This window comes from Mesocricetus auratus, unplaced genomic scaffold, assembly GCF_017639785.1.
Source record: "Mesocricetus auratus isolate SY011 unplaced genomic scaffold, BCM_Maur_2.0 Super-Scaffold_100024, whole genome shotgun sequence".
NCBI lineage: Eukaryota > Metazoa > Chordata > Mammalia > Rodentia > Cricetidae > Mesocricetus > Mesocricetus auratus.
In genome coordinates this window covers 1,846,234-1,860,839 of record NW_024429205.1, presented here as the reverse complement: position 1 = coordinate 1,860,839, position 14,606 = coordinate 1,846,234, and the positions used below count along the sequence as shown (strand labels likewise).

General features: G+C 46.2%; 1 protein-coding gene across 25 annotated transcripts in view; it reads left to right on the top strand.

Annotated features, from left to right (window-relative positions):
- Positions 1 to 14,606, top strand: part of Myt1l (myelin transcription factor 1 like) — a 380,106-nt gene that overhangs the window by 343,145 nt on the left and 22,355 nt on the right. For 23 of the 25 annotated variants that reach the window (XM_040730678.1, XM_040730677.1, XM_040730680.1 and 20 more), the window contains 2 exons: positions 6,639 to 6,722; positions 8,124 to 8,345. In XM_040730678.1, the coding sequence (XP_040586612.1) occupies positions 6,639 to 6,722; positions 8,124 to 8,345 (306 nt within the window). Of the gene's footprint in view, positions 1 to 6,638; positions 6,723 to 8,123; positions 8,346 to 14,606 lie in introns of those variants that run through there. The other 2 variants (XR_005870745.1, XM_040730685.1) reach the window with 2 other exon arrangements.

Sequence of the window (14,606 nt, the reverse complement as noted above, 5' to 3'; positions counted from 1 at the left end):
AAGACAGCTGAAAGAAAATCTTGGTCTATACCACCACAGAGTCAGGCTAGATGGAATACTTGATAAAGGTGCTGAGGCCAACTTTCCTCAAGGGGCCTGGTGACAGGTTCAGGAATCCCACATCAGAGCCTCAAAGCCCGATGACACCTATAAGGACAAGTGGGGCTCTACTAGGAGGCAGGCCGTCAGTAAATTTCAAACCGTCACCAGAACTAAGGGTTCCTGACTGACCCCATAACATTTCCTCTGAGGGCATAAGATGACCGTGCAGGCACCAAGGTCTTGGGAGTTTTACTAAGCTAGCTTGGCAGGGTTCTCGTTCAGACTCTGCTATGCAAGGGCAGAGTAGGGATCCAAGGTTGGGATTCTCGGGCTTTGGTCACAGAGAATGATCTTTGTCAGATTCTGAAAACTCAGGAGTTCCACGGGGCCATCCCTGTCTGTAAAAACAGAACATGCACATCCTGCCAAACTGCAGAGAAGCACACAATCTCCACAAGGCTTCCTCAACTGCAGCAATGCTGGCATTGGTGAATAGAAAGTCCTTTGCTCTGGGGTTTCCCTCAAACTATAGGCTGCTGAATGGTACCATGACCCCCATCCTCAGGTGCCAGTCAGGAGGTCTGCTTCCTTGACTTGTGCCACCAGGTATGCTAGACAGAGTGAGATGCTTCTGGAAAGGTTTCCAGAGTAGATGGTTGATTTATATTAAAGAGAATTCAAAACACTCGTTAAATATATAAAGTCAAGTACATTCAATTCTAGTCTTTATAATAATTTACCTTAGAAAACAAATGCCTCTAGAACATTCATAATTTTGTAAATTTGTACAACTGAAAATGGAAGTTTCCTGGTCACTCCACATCCAATGTCTGGCATTGTGTACCTACCTTTGATAATAATGCAGTATAAGCATGTTTATTCATTTGACTTTTGATTTAGAATGTTAGGTATTAGTAAGATACAAATGTGTCATTAAAATGTAATTTAGAACAAGGCATGATGGTTCACATCTGTAATCCCAGTACTTGAAAGCTGAGGCAGGAGGATCAACAAGAGTTCAATACCAAAATAATGTGGGATTAGTTTATGAGTATGTATGTATGTATGTATAGGCATACGATGTATATGTGCATATGTGTTGTGTATATGTATGTGTTGTGTATCTTTGTGTACATGTATGGTGTGTGTGTACACATGTGTACTTGTCTATATATATGGTTATATGGCATGTATATATGTGCAGTACATAAATATGTGTGCAGGCCATGTATGTGTGCTGTGTGTCTTTGTATGTATATGTGGTAGTGTCCATGTTTATGGGTGTGCATGGCTGTGTGTGTATGTGTGTGCCCGTGTGTGTGTGCCCGTGTGTGTGCGTGTGTGTGTGTGTGTGTGTGTGTGTGTGTGTGTGTGTGTGTGATTTGTGTGTTAGGCTTATATTTAAGCTATGGTCTGTCCTGATGTAAATTCAGGCTTTATCAACAGAGTTGAAAAGCAAATTTGATTTTGAGGAGAAAACTTTTTGCAAATATCGCCTTGTAGCAGTTTAGCAAACAGAAAATGAAGTGTTATGTAATAACAAGTTCCTTTATGTAGAAGTTGACATAGAGTCAAGCATATTAAGCAAGAACACTGCATTCAGTTCGCAGTTCTTATGTAAATTTTCCACTAAGGAAAGACTGAGGTCACAGCTAAATAAGCAAAGGTCTGTGTAAGTCGAATAAAGACAGAAGTCAACGGCTAGATGAGTACCTTCTTCAGGTTCATTGGCCACAGGATGATTAGAAATCTTCCTTCTCTTTATTTTCTGAATCCCTTCACAGAAACACAGGCCATGAGATACTTGTGGCACATAAACCATAGAGGAAAGTTTGCCTAGACAGGGATACATTGCCCCCCTCCACATACATAAACATATGCCACAATTCAACTCAGTTTTGAGTACAGAGTATCTCCATGCTACAATAAGAAGTGAGGTTTCAGAGCAAGGATTCCAAGCAGGCCAAGGGTCAGAGGCCCATGGGTAGTTTCTGGCACCCAGGGGTTTGCCCTTCCTGGTCATAGATTGGCACACACATTGCCTTGTCTGGAGTTACAGGGTGCCTCTGTTCTACGACGCAAGATCCTAGAGGAATACACAGACCTCTTTGGAACAGAAATGAACTGAAGTCTTGGCTTAGTCAGTGTGCTGTTGCTGTGAAGAGACACCATGGACACAGCAACTCTTATAAAAGAAAGCATTTAATTGGAGATTGCTTACAGTTTCAGAGGCTTAGTCTGTTATCATGGCAGGAAGCTTGGTGGCACACAAGTATACATGCTATTGGAGAAGTAGCTAAGCATTCTACTCCTAGATCTGTAGGCAGCAGGAAGAAAGAGACACTGGGCCTAGCTTAGGCCCTTGAAGCCTCAAAACCCCACCAGTGACACACTCCCTCCAACAAGGCCATACCTACTCCAACAAGGCCTAACTTCCTAATCCCTTCCAATTAGTGCCACTCCCTGATGACTAAGCATTGAAACATATGAGCTTATGGGGACCACCATTCCTACTCAAACTACTGTAATGCTTCTCCCTATACACTGAAGACAGGGAACCCATTCTTTTTGGGGGCTGAGGAAACTGAGGCACTAAGAGATGAACTACAGCTGGAATTAGCCATGGCACCTAACACAAGTGTCACATCTCCATGGACCTATGAGCCCAGAATGGTACTGGAAGACCATGGGGTGGGGTTCAGCCCTCAGGGAAAGGGTGCACCTAGAGACATGCTAGACAAGATGCAATTGGAACTTGCTGGTTTAGTTTTGAATGGTGCAGCTTCGAGTCACAATGCCATGTCTGAAACCCCCAAAATTCATCTTAACAAATATCTATGGACTGCTGTATCTTCTGAAACTTTCATCCATCACCTCCTCCTCCCACTGTCCTCTCATGGGCCTGTAGAACTTTCACAGTTTACAACCTTCAACTGACTTTTTCTTAGAATTCTTTATCATTTCCTTGGCCTCTCAGAGATCTTCTGTCTGCTCTTATGCTATCCTCCGAGTCTTCTTCATCTGCAGTTTCTTTTTTTAACAGTGCTGCAGTGACTTATGAAGGCTCCTGCCACACAGGCTCGCGGGGCTCCCTTGTTGTCTGATCGAGCCCTCCCATTTCCCTTTCAACAGGATCTTACAATAGCAAGACACCCAAGACTCCTTGGCTCCTACTCTGTGTCTCACAGGGGATTCTGTGCCTCCCATTTAAGGCACTCCGACATCTTAAGGAGCATCTAACCACCTCCCCAGAACACAGGACATTGTAAACTCATCACTTCCTATATACAAAGTATTGCACTGAGCTTCCTGTATATATGGCCTCAATGTCCTGTGAGATTATTTTTTATCAAACTTGAAATGAGGAATTGAGGCTGGAATGCAAACTTGCCATGCTGTCAGCTCAGTGTTCTCCCAAGCCCTTTCCTGTTGTCCCATGAGGTGAAAGACCTAAGGCTCCAGCCCAAAGATTGATGGCACCTTCTGCTTTGTTTCACTGTGCTTTGAGACATCCAAACAGGGACCCAGGGGCCTGTGCTGCTATTTGGAGAAGCATCACCCAATCATAAAGACACCAGGCTTGCTGGCATCCAGAAGCCCAAAGAGAAACAGAAGGTTGTGACCTTCTCTAGAGATCTGTGGACGATACAACCTGGAACTTCTGACCAAAGCTGTTCACAAGCCACAGGGAAACCTCTTTTCACCTGAGCTGGCTAAGGCCCATCCTAGCCTGTCTCTCTACCCTACAAAAATTTAGTAGAAGACCCAAACTGGCTGCATTCAATTCTAGGACCATGCAACACTTCACTCCACAAAGCAGCAACTGCTCTAATATGTAGATGAAATAGGCTGTTGGTATACAGAGAAAATCAAGATTGGATTCCTAATAAGGCAGGAGACAGAGCAGTAGACACCTTAAGAAATTGGCTTTCATCTTTGTCTAACTCTGGTTTAAAGTCAGGCAAACAGCGTAAGTTCAACTCAGGGATGTGAACATTAGTGTGGCATGCTGGGGCCTGCTACCAGAACCTCCTATGCTGTCATGTTTTCAGATATATACATTTTCAAGCAAAAATGTAAATATCCACTGAGCCCCTGAGGTGGCAGTAAGTGAATTGTGGGGAAACACAGTTTCTGCTTATGAAATTTTTAGTAATTTATAGCGTGATTTCAAATTTCAAATTTCAGCCCAAGATTCCAGAAACCTAGACTCCCACAGATATTTATTGAGCACATACTACATTCTAGATGTCAAGTGACAATAATAACCAAGAAGGTTCTGTCCTCAAGGTACAATTAATCTAAGGAAGAAAGAGACACAAAGGCCTGGGTGGAGCCTTGGGCTGCTCTGGGCAGGGGAGGTTTTCAGAATAAGGTAAGCTGGGAATTGTGGTGCCTTTTGAACATACATGCACCCCATATTCAGTACAGAGGAAATATAGTACAGTATAGTAATTCCGTACAGTACAAGGGTACAGGAAGGAAAGTGCCAGTTGGATGAAAGTGAGTGCCCATAATGTAATAACATGATCTGAGGTGTGACAGCTACCAGATAAGACGGGGAGTGGTTCTGTTCAAACACATCATCTTTGAGGTTCTTAGAATAAGTCAGTTAAGAAGGCAGACTTGAGGAGGAGGAAGAGGAGGAGGAGGAGGAAAACTTTCTCTGACCAGGCAGGAGAAGTCTGAAGGAGTCATTGGAAAGTAAAAAGAAAAACAAAACAAAACAGGATTTAAGAGAGAAAAAGATGAGCTCAAAAAGGCTGGTGTTGGATATGAGGAGTGGTACATGGAACCTTAGAACTCACTTAAAGGTCAAACACCTGCAATTTTGTCTCTCTGTCACTCAGGAAGAAAGAGAAGGTAAGCTGCCTTCTGTAGGTGCCGATTTAGATCTTAAGGAAGGACTATAGATGTTGTGGACTCTATACCATCTCTGGCCTCCTGTTCTCTCCTTTCTTTGGGGGATTCCTTTAAGAGTTGGTTCACAGGAACCATGATCAGAAACATGGCCAAAGTACTACCAGTACCAGGGCAGACACTTCACAAGCTTGCCTGGTGCCATTCCCAGGCTAATATATAGTAAAATTCATCATGGGAATCTCTGGCATTTATGAAGAATGATGAATTTCATGTCCATGTTTACAGCAAAATAAACAGTATTGAGTCTTGGGTTGTAGTTCAATTGGTAGTGTGCTTGCTTAGCATGCAGATAAGTTCCGGAATCTTACATACATAAAACCAGGTGGGATGGTACATGCTGCCTGAAATCTCCGGATCCCAGTACTGACAAGGTGGAGGCAGGAGGATCACAAATTCAAAGTCATCATAGGCTACATAGTGAATTTAGGCCAGGCTAGTGTGTGTGTGTGTGTGTGTGTGTGTGTGTGTGTGTGTGTGTGTGTGTTATATCAAACAGAACAAAAACAACAAAGTAGAGTACTGAGTCACTTGAAAGTCCTTGGCAGTGGTAGAAATCCATGTGCTTCCATCAGTCAGGAAGAGTAACATGGGTTGTACCAAACTTCCAGTCAAATGCTGAAGTGCTATTTGTGAAAATAAGACCCTGTAGCCCAGGGCTTATAAGCCACTGAACATAATGGGCAGGGAAACTGGACCTCACAGTGTCCAGAGAGAAGCCTGCTTCCCAAGTCCATCCTTCCCCATTATGTTCACACTGATGCATTCGGCAAATACTTAACTGTCACTTGCTCCGTGCAAGGCCCAGAGTAAGAATTAGAGATGGAGATGAGTACGAGGTGGCTCACATATCCTTAGGACCAGCCTGTTGGAGGACCCTTTGGAGGAGGGAAAGGTAGGAGGCCAAGGCCTTCTTAGTAGATAGGCTCTCCTTGTGGAGGCTGAGCTCATAGAGAGTGCAGACAAGGGGCACATGAGGCTGAAAGGAAAGTGAAGGTGCAGTGAGAAAAGCCATCAGGGGACACTGAGCTAGAGATGGCGGAGGGATGAGCTGGAACGGCAAAGAAATGGGCAGCCTCACAAGCTATGCACAGGCCAAAGCCCACCCTGCATGTCCCAGAATGAGACGTCTAGGTAAAGGGAAAGATGCTCAGCGGAGGCCTAGTCCATGAAGATTCCTTGAAAAAAATCTCCAGTGCCTCTCTATCCAAAACCTAGAAAGCAACAAACATGTTCAGACTTCAGCATTCCTTCTGTAGATACAACCAGATGTCTACACTTGGGTGAGATGAAATATCTCCCAGCACAGGGCTCTTGGGCTCCAGGGCTCTTGACCACATCAAGATGGGCCTGTCTTCCCTTCATGTTACCTCACCATCCCTCCATTTCTCCCTCCTTCCTTCCATATCCACAGAACCTTCTCTAGCATCTTCTCTGATTAGTCCTCACTGTTCCCATTTCTCAAGCTGGCCATTCACCATGTCTGCAGTACCTAGTCCATTCAAGGCTCTTACCCTCCTTGAGAGGGAACTGAGAGGACATAGGGGCTATGTCCAAAATGCACTCCCCATCCCAAATTAGTTCCCAAATCCCCGGCTTAGAGAGAATCAGGTCCCTGTCGAGGAAGTTTTCCCCAAGTCTGTGTTGAGTGTTTCTGAAACCTGTCTCTCCCTCAGCCTTTCTGGGTGCCCAAGAGCAAAGAAGAGTGGCATCCGGATAGCACAGAGCAAAGAGGACAAGGAGGACCAGGAGCCGATCAGGTACGGGGCCAGCAAGGCTCACATCCACTGAATACCCATGAGAAAGGGGGCCAATGAGGGCCAGAAGGCATCTGGCATGGTTTCCCTAAGCCACTAAGTCAGATGAAGGTAAACCAAAGTGCATCTGCTAACTGGACACAGGGTTTCAGATGTCCATGCACACTCTTGGTCACCAAGAAACACTCCCTTCCCTGGAGTATACTAGGGACTGCAGGCTCATGAAAGGCTGTGAAGGCTTGACGTAAACCTATAGCAAATGTTCGGCCGTCAGGCTGGCTCGATAAAGCCGGTAGTCTGCCTTGCCCTTCCTGAGTGGGCTTGGGAGAACAGCGGCCCTGCACCTTCCTCTGTGGGCCAAGGGCTGGTGGGCCTGCTTGCATTTCATTTTCATTTTCTATTTCTCCTTACTTTCCCTCCCTCCCAGGGCCCCAAACCTCACAAGATACACTTGGTGGGTCTGCATTAAATGTCAGTATCAGTACTTTAAGAGATAGATTTTTAACTCACACAGAAATCAGTGAAGACATAGGTTATTAAGGTAACTAAAAATGTATCAAAATAAACAGAAAAATAGGGATTCTATGGTATGTAAATTTTGCTATCCAAAAAGAAATGTGGGGTTAGAGATTCAGCTTAGTTGACAGAGTCCTTGTCTAGCATGTATGAGGTTCAAAAGCCAGCACTGCATCAATGAGCCTGGGTGGCACAGACCTATAAGATGAATCTTCAAGGTGATCCTTTGCTACATAGCTAGTTCTTCAGGCCAGCCTGGACTATATGAGACCTTGTCAAAAGGGAGGGAGGGAAGGAGGGGCCAAAGAGAAGGGAAGGGAAAGGAAAGAAAAGGAGATGGAGAGAGGGAAAAAAAGGAAGGAAGGAAGGAGGACTGCCTCTTCATTAGCATATATTAATTGATCTCCTACACTGATCCATTGGCTTTGCATTTCACAACCAGAATTCTGTTCAAAAGTGACATTTCTGCAGACACCTGCATCTCACTAATGCTCCTTGTGTGAGTCGCCATACCTCCCAAACCACAGGACATAGTCCGTTGAGCTGCCTGTATGTCCCTAGTTTCCATTTCCAAAAGGGTAAATACCACATGTCCCCACTAGGTGGTGTCTTTCTAGATCGTCATCTTTGTCCTGACCCTCCTACCTCCACTTCCCAAATTGTAAGATTACAGGCGTGTGCCGCCACATCTGACTCTTCCCATTTCCCTTCCTCTTGTCCAGTAGAGCGTGGGTGTTAGTTGAGTGAGTGAGTGAGTGGTGAGTGAGTGAGTGAGTGAGTGAGTGAGTGAGTTTGTTTGTTTGCCATCGCATGGGGTGACTGTGTTGCATAGTTCACCATGCCCATGATGGTAAAGACAGTGAAGTTTGCCTCCTGTCTGTTGTACAGGTGTCCAGTCCCTGGCTGTGATGGTCAGGGCCACATCACTGGGAAGTATGCATCCCACCGCAGCGCCTCCGGGTGCCCGTTGGCAGCCAAGAGGCAGAAAGATGGGTACCTCAACGGCTCCCAGTTCTCCTGGAAGTCAGTCAAGACTGAGGGCATGTCCTGCCCTACACCTGGCTGTGACGGGTCGGGACACGTCAGTGGCAGCTTTCTAACACACCGCAGGTGAGTCCCTCTGCTCTTGGTGGGTTCGCTTTTCAGCTACAGAGGGTAGATGTCGAGGGAAGCAGGTTTTACCTTCTTCCTCATCATTCATGATAAGAGAACCAAGACCAAAAACATCTACCAAACTAACAAAATGTGGAGATCTGGGGAAAGATGTGTAGATCTGCAAGTTTATCTCAGAAGCACAAACCACTTCAACTTGGTCTACCTACCAGGACCATGGTTTTTAGGTTTGTTTGTTTGTTGTTGTTTTGGTTTTTAAACCAGGCTTCATTCACATTAAGAAGCAGACTTTAATCTTCCATGATCCCACAAGAGCACACACATAGATGTCTGTAGACTGAAACATGTCTTGCTTGGAATTCCAAAACAGCCCTGTCCTGGGGAAGGAGGTTGGTGCTTGTCACAGTGGCCTTGTAGCAGGTCTCTATCAGATACAGGAGAAAACTCCTAGGAAACTCAGCCGAATATCACTCATTTTTATTTGCCTAATTTGAATAGAAGCATGTCTCAACATCTTGAAGGAGACCTGCATGGTTCTGTGCCCTGTGCACCTTGGGAAAGCAATGGGTCTCTGTGGTAGCCAGTCTCACAGGAAAACCAGCAGGACCCGTTAGACTGGGTGTCTGAGTGCCAGGACCCACATTGCACAGTATCAATGCCTACTAGTTGGAGAGGAGACACAGGAGTTCCCTTGCCGATGCTCCCAGATGCTTCTTGCACTCAAGTATGCTCACACACACCTAGGTCTATATAAAACCACCTTAAGTAGTAAGCAGGTCAAAGGAGTAATGCTAACTTCAAGAGTTTGTGGCACAGAGCCTGAACATTTTTAAGTGTTTTTAGTTATTGAAAAAACTCCTGGCCTAGAAAGATGACTCTTTAGGGTAAAGCACTTGCTGTGTAGACATGAAGACCTGACTTCAGATCACAACGCCCATACAGCGAGTGAGGCCTGCTCCTGTGTGTGTGGTAACACTGGTTCTGAGGGAATCTCTGGGGCCTCTTTGTTGCCACCCTTACGGAAACCCCCTGTGAGAGCCTGCCTCAAAGTAACAAGATGGAGAGTTAATAGAGGAGGACATCCAAAGTCCTCTGGCTCCATGTGTATATGTCTGGTGTTGTGCCAGCAATGCTTCAGGGTCCAGTCTGCAGGAAAGGTCTGTTTATAAAATTTGAATAGGTAATGCAAAAATGCCTTCTGCAGAATCCCTCTTCTCATAACTTCAGCTAATAGTAACATTTTAAGATGTTAAAAAGTCCTGATGTGAGTCGGGGCACACATTTTCTTATACTTTTGGTGGTGAGCCATCTCTCCAGCCCAAGAGCACACATTTTCCAGCATGGAGAAGATAAAGTTTCAGACCCTGACTGTCACTAAGCAGCCTCAGTTACAGACAGTGTAGGTTGCAGACAGGCCTAGGAAGAGGTGGGACATTCTGTGAGGCCCCCAGAGAAGCGTCCTTCTCAGGTCTATCCACTTCACTTTTCAGTAACGAGTCTGAGGCGTGGGTGGCTGGAGGATGTTCCATCCTCTAAGGCTGCCTTCACTTGGCACAATGGAGTATAGAAACCACCTGCTGTTCACAAACTGCCCTCAAGGCTCCTGAGTGAAGGAGAAGCTCTGGAGTTCGGTCACCATGGTGATTAAGAGCAGCCAGGATATAGCCTATCCACTTCTCCCCAAGTATACAAGTGTCTCTGCTATGGGGCCAATGCCTTCTCATCCACTGCCCCCTCCGAATCTTGCCCTCAAAGGTCGATGTCACTGAGCACGCCATGGTGCTCGCCATCTTCCTGCCCCTTCCTCGTCGTGCTTTTCTGGGGTTGTTTTGATGGGGATGGAACTGTGGTGTGGAGCAGTGCACCGTGGTCAGGTGTGCACACCACGCATGGTGCGTGTCACATGCTCTGCAATATGTTCACCTTCGCCGTTGCTCTTTTCCCCAGGGGACTTGTCCCCACGGGTCCATATGTGGCCAGAATATCTGGCTGTTACAGCCAAATGCCAGTTGCAGGGCCAAGGGGTCCATCTGTGTCCTGAGAACCAATCCAGGCTGCTGGTCCTAGTCACCTCGGATTGAGTGTGAAATTGTGATGGCCACTGTCAAGGCCACTAACAGGAGCCTCTCAGTTCCTTTCAAAAATGAGGGCAGAGCCTAGAGACAAAGTGGAAACCCCCAAAAGGAAGTTAGTAGATAGTTCTATAATGGGAGTATCGCCAGGTACTGGTGAAGAAAATCACGGCTTTGTATAGGAGCAAGTGGAAGTCCAGATGGCGTGGGACAAGAAAATGATTCTTACTCTCCCTAGCATCCTTAGAGTTCAGCCATATCAGGAGAACCATGCAGACCAGGGTGCAGTACAGTACATACAAACAGAAAGCTCCACCAAACCAGCATTTGGATGCTCCCTAAGGCCAAGTTCCATGCAGGGCCCAGCAGTAAGGCGTGGACTCAACTCAGAACCACCAGGAAGGTCTCAGACTCAGGGCAGATAGAATGGATCGCATGCGAAGAAAGGCAGAGCACAGAGAAGCCTGAGGTGGGGAGCCCGAGTGGGAACTGTGGAAGCTCTCTGGAAAACCAAGGCGTCTTGAGAAGTCCTCCAAGGAAATGTCAGCTGCAGCCCCCCCACACACACACACACTCTCTCTCTCCTGAACAGCTAATGGTGCACTAGCCACTCACTTTACTCAGGGACCTAAGTGGAGACACTTCAACAGAAGAGCCAAAGGAGTTCAGGTGTGGTCTGCAAAGCTGCATCTCAAGGTGTATTCTCTGGGGAAAAGGAAACTATACTAAGAGGAGGGGAATTATGCAGCAACAGGGTAACCCCGGCACCACAGCTCCAAAGAGACAGGTCTCATCCCCAGGGGATGAGTGAGCCCAGATGAATGTAGACAATGGAGGGAGTTGTGATGAGGGCCTCAGATGAAGTCTAGCTTCTGTTGTTCTACAGAAGGCGTAGAAGACTAGGAAGGGTGGTAAGAGGCAGAAGGAGGAACTGAGAGAGGGAATTTTGAGCAAGAGGATATGTGGTCCCAGCCACAGCAGGACTAAGAAAACCTGTAGCATTTGGGTATAGAAAAGAACTAGGTTTTAAATTTGGACATATCAATGGGCACTGCCAATTATGACGAAATGTTAAAAGACTAAAGCCATTCTCTATGCAATGGAGTTGAAGCCTGAAATTAAAATTGAGGCATTGCCTTGGGGGCTGCCAGTGAGAACCATTTCCTTGTTTGCATTGTCTTCACAGGGTAGAGAGGTAATATAAGTTCTTTTTATAAGAACACTAATCTGATCAGATCAGGGCCCACCACCATACCTCATTAGCCTTAATGACCTCATTAAGGATTTTGTATCCTGATATAGCCCCATGGAGTGGGTTCTCAGGTGGGGAGGCTGGAGATATTCACTATACCAACTGTGTGTGGTGGTGCAGGGGTAAGAGGGAAAGGATCAGAAGTTTGAGGTTACCCTCATCTGTATATCAAGCTCAAGGCTAGCCTGGGATACATGAGATCCAAACAAAAACAGCACCTAAAACTATGTGAACTGAGACAGAGAGATGAATTGGTGAATAAAAGTGCATTCTGCTCTTGCAGAGAACTAAGTTCAGTTCCCAGCAACCACATCAGATGACTTACTACTGCCTGTAACTCCAGCTCTAGGGAATCCAGTACCCTCTTCTGGACTCCATAGGTACCTGGACTCATGTACACACACACACACACACACACACACACACACACACACACACACACACACTTAAAAATAAAGCTAAGTCTTATTTTTAAAATGTGAACTTTGAGGCACACAAACATTGAGACTATGACAGAAGAAAGCTATGGTGGATTCATCTTAACTATGTTGTCTTAAGATTTTCTGACACTTTAGACTAGAAATATCCACTGGACAGTTGGAAATCGGGTAAGGGATAGGACCCCTAGTAAGATCAATATCTGTCACACATAAGTCTGTGGCTTATAAGGAGCAGAAACAGCATTGGAAGAGTGGTACTCAGGACACTTCTGGGAAACATCCCTTGGCTAGTGAATTGGTAAGGTCAGTGGCAAGACTCCAAGGTCACACTGGCATTGAGACCAGGCTGCATGACAGGGCAGGCCTACCAAAAACAAACAAACCAAAAAACCCTAATATCACAGGGTCACATGGCTAAACTCCAAAACTGGAAAGGTCTCATCCTGGGTATCCCTATCATTCTCTGAAGGGCGTAGGCAGAGAGCTGGGGGCCAAAACCAGATTGTGATGGGTCTAGTCGGTAACAGTGCCAAAGTAGTCACAGTGGATGTTTCTAAAGCCCAGATCAAATGGAGGGGGAAAAATGACAAGAGGAGGAAGAGTTTGTTTTCACAGGAGAAAAGAGAGCAATTGAGGACATGATCCAGGGAACAAATGAAGCCCAGGCTTGGTAGAAGTCAGAAAGCCAAAAATGGGGAGGGGAGTGGCGGAAACACCTAGTCAGGGGAAGCCACCAGCTAGAGGGCATGTGTACCATGTAGGGAGGAGCTGGGGTGTTCTCAATTTGCTTCAGGAAGAATGAAGGAAAGACTCCAGTGTCCTTGGAGTATCCAGAGTTACTTCCATCTCCTTCCATCCCCATGTCTCAGGGCTGTGCAAAACTTTCATGCACCGGGATTCTGCCTGAGTGAGGGAAGGGGCTCACGTGTTGTTTAAGATAGGACACTGCGTCCTCTCCCACCATGCATATCTGAAGACCTGGGGCATACAGGAGCCAGGTGAATGTCACTAGACGTGTGCAAAAGAATGGGAGGAAGGAGACAAATGTGGGCGGGAAAGACCTCTGCCAGGTCTGAACTGGCTCAAGCCTCCATCCTCTGAGAAAGCTTCCATAGATCTCAACAGAAGCAGGGTTAGCCAGGGATACACACACATCAGCTTCATGACATCTGGATCCCACTATCCATGTGTAAGTACAGGCGGCTTCCCCATACCAGGAGTCAACCCTCTGCAGGTTGCCTGTGTTGTGAATGATGTACACTTTTTCCTCTCATTCTTCCCAAAGCAGCACAGTATAATACCGGTTTCCCCAGCAGTTGCATTGCTGTTTTGTTTTAAAATTTGCTTCTATTTCTTATTACGTGTATGTCTATGTGTGCTGGGTGAGGGTGTTGCTGTCTGTGGTGCATGTATGAATGCAGGAGTCCACGGAGTCCAGAAGAGGGCGTCAGAGTCTCTGGAACTGGAGTTACAGGTTGTTGTGAGCATCACAGGATTGGTGCTGGGAAACAAAACTCAGGTCATCTGCAAGCGTAGTGTGAATGCTTAACTACTGAGACTTTCCCCCAGCCCCTCATACCCAGTCTGGCGCAGTCACATTGTATGAGTAGTGTAGCTGATCTGGAGGAGACGTGAGGTGAAAGGCATAGCTCTGCAGTGGAACATCTGCCATATGCTCACGGCCCGAGGTTCGGCTCTCAGTCCCACTGGGATGTCCCATGTGACCCCTGCACCATTTCATGAAACGGATGCATTTGTGACTCGGGCTCTGCACACAGTCTCAAATACTGAAGGATGAGTGTGCTAAGTAAAGATCTTCATTTACTGCTACCTCAATTCTAACTCCACAAGGAAACCAGAGTCTCCAGAATTAACGTATAGATGTACACCCTAAGACAAATATCTTTGTAAGTAAGACATACCTTCTTTGGAGACGTTACTCAGACCTCCTGGCCTTTGCTGGGGCCGGGAGTCCTCCACAGTCTTTCTCAGGTGCTTGTTTGGCTTCCCAGACCATGGCAAATGAGACATTTATTTCTCTCTACAAATAGCAGGCTAGAAGAAGACAGGAAAGTGGGTTTGGGGTATCTCCAACACAATTTCCAAGGGTTTTTGTTATATCTGTAGTGTAGAGGTTGGTGGTGGTGTCAATGGTTTAGGCTGTACTGTTTGTGGTGGCAGCAGTTTTGGTTGTATGGTATTTGTGGTGTTATGATGCTTGTAATGGTGACAATGGAGCTTATTATAGTGGTGATGGGCATGGTCATGGTGGCTGTTACAGTGTGGGGATTGTCCAGTATGTTGGTTGTAGAAGCTGTGATTGTGACAGCTTTTGCCTTGTTGTGGTTGTTATTATGGGGTCTGTGGTGGCAGTTGTTGTGGTGATTGTGATTGTGGGAACTGTGGCTATGGTTGAAGGAGCTGTGGTTGTTATTGTGGGAGCTATGATTATAGAGGCCGTGGTGATGCTGGTTGTGGTGTATGTGATTGTGAG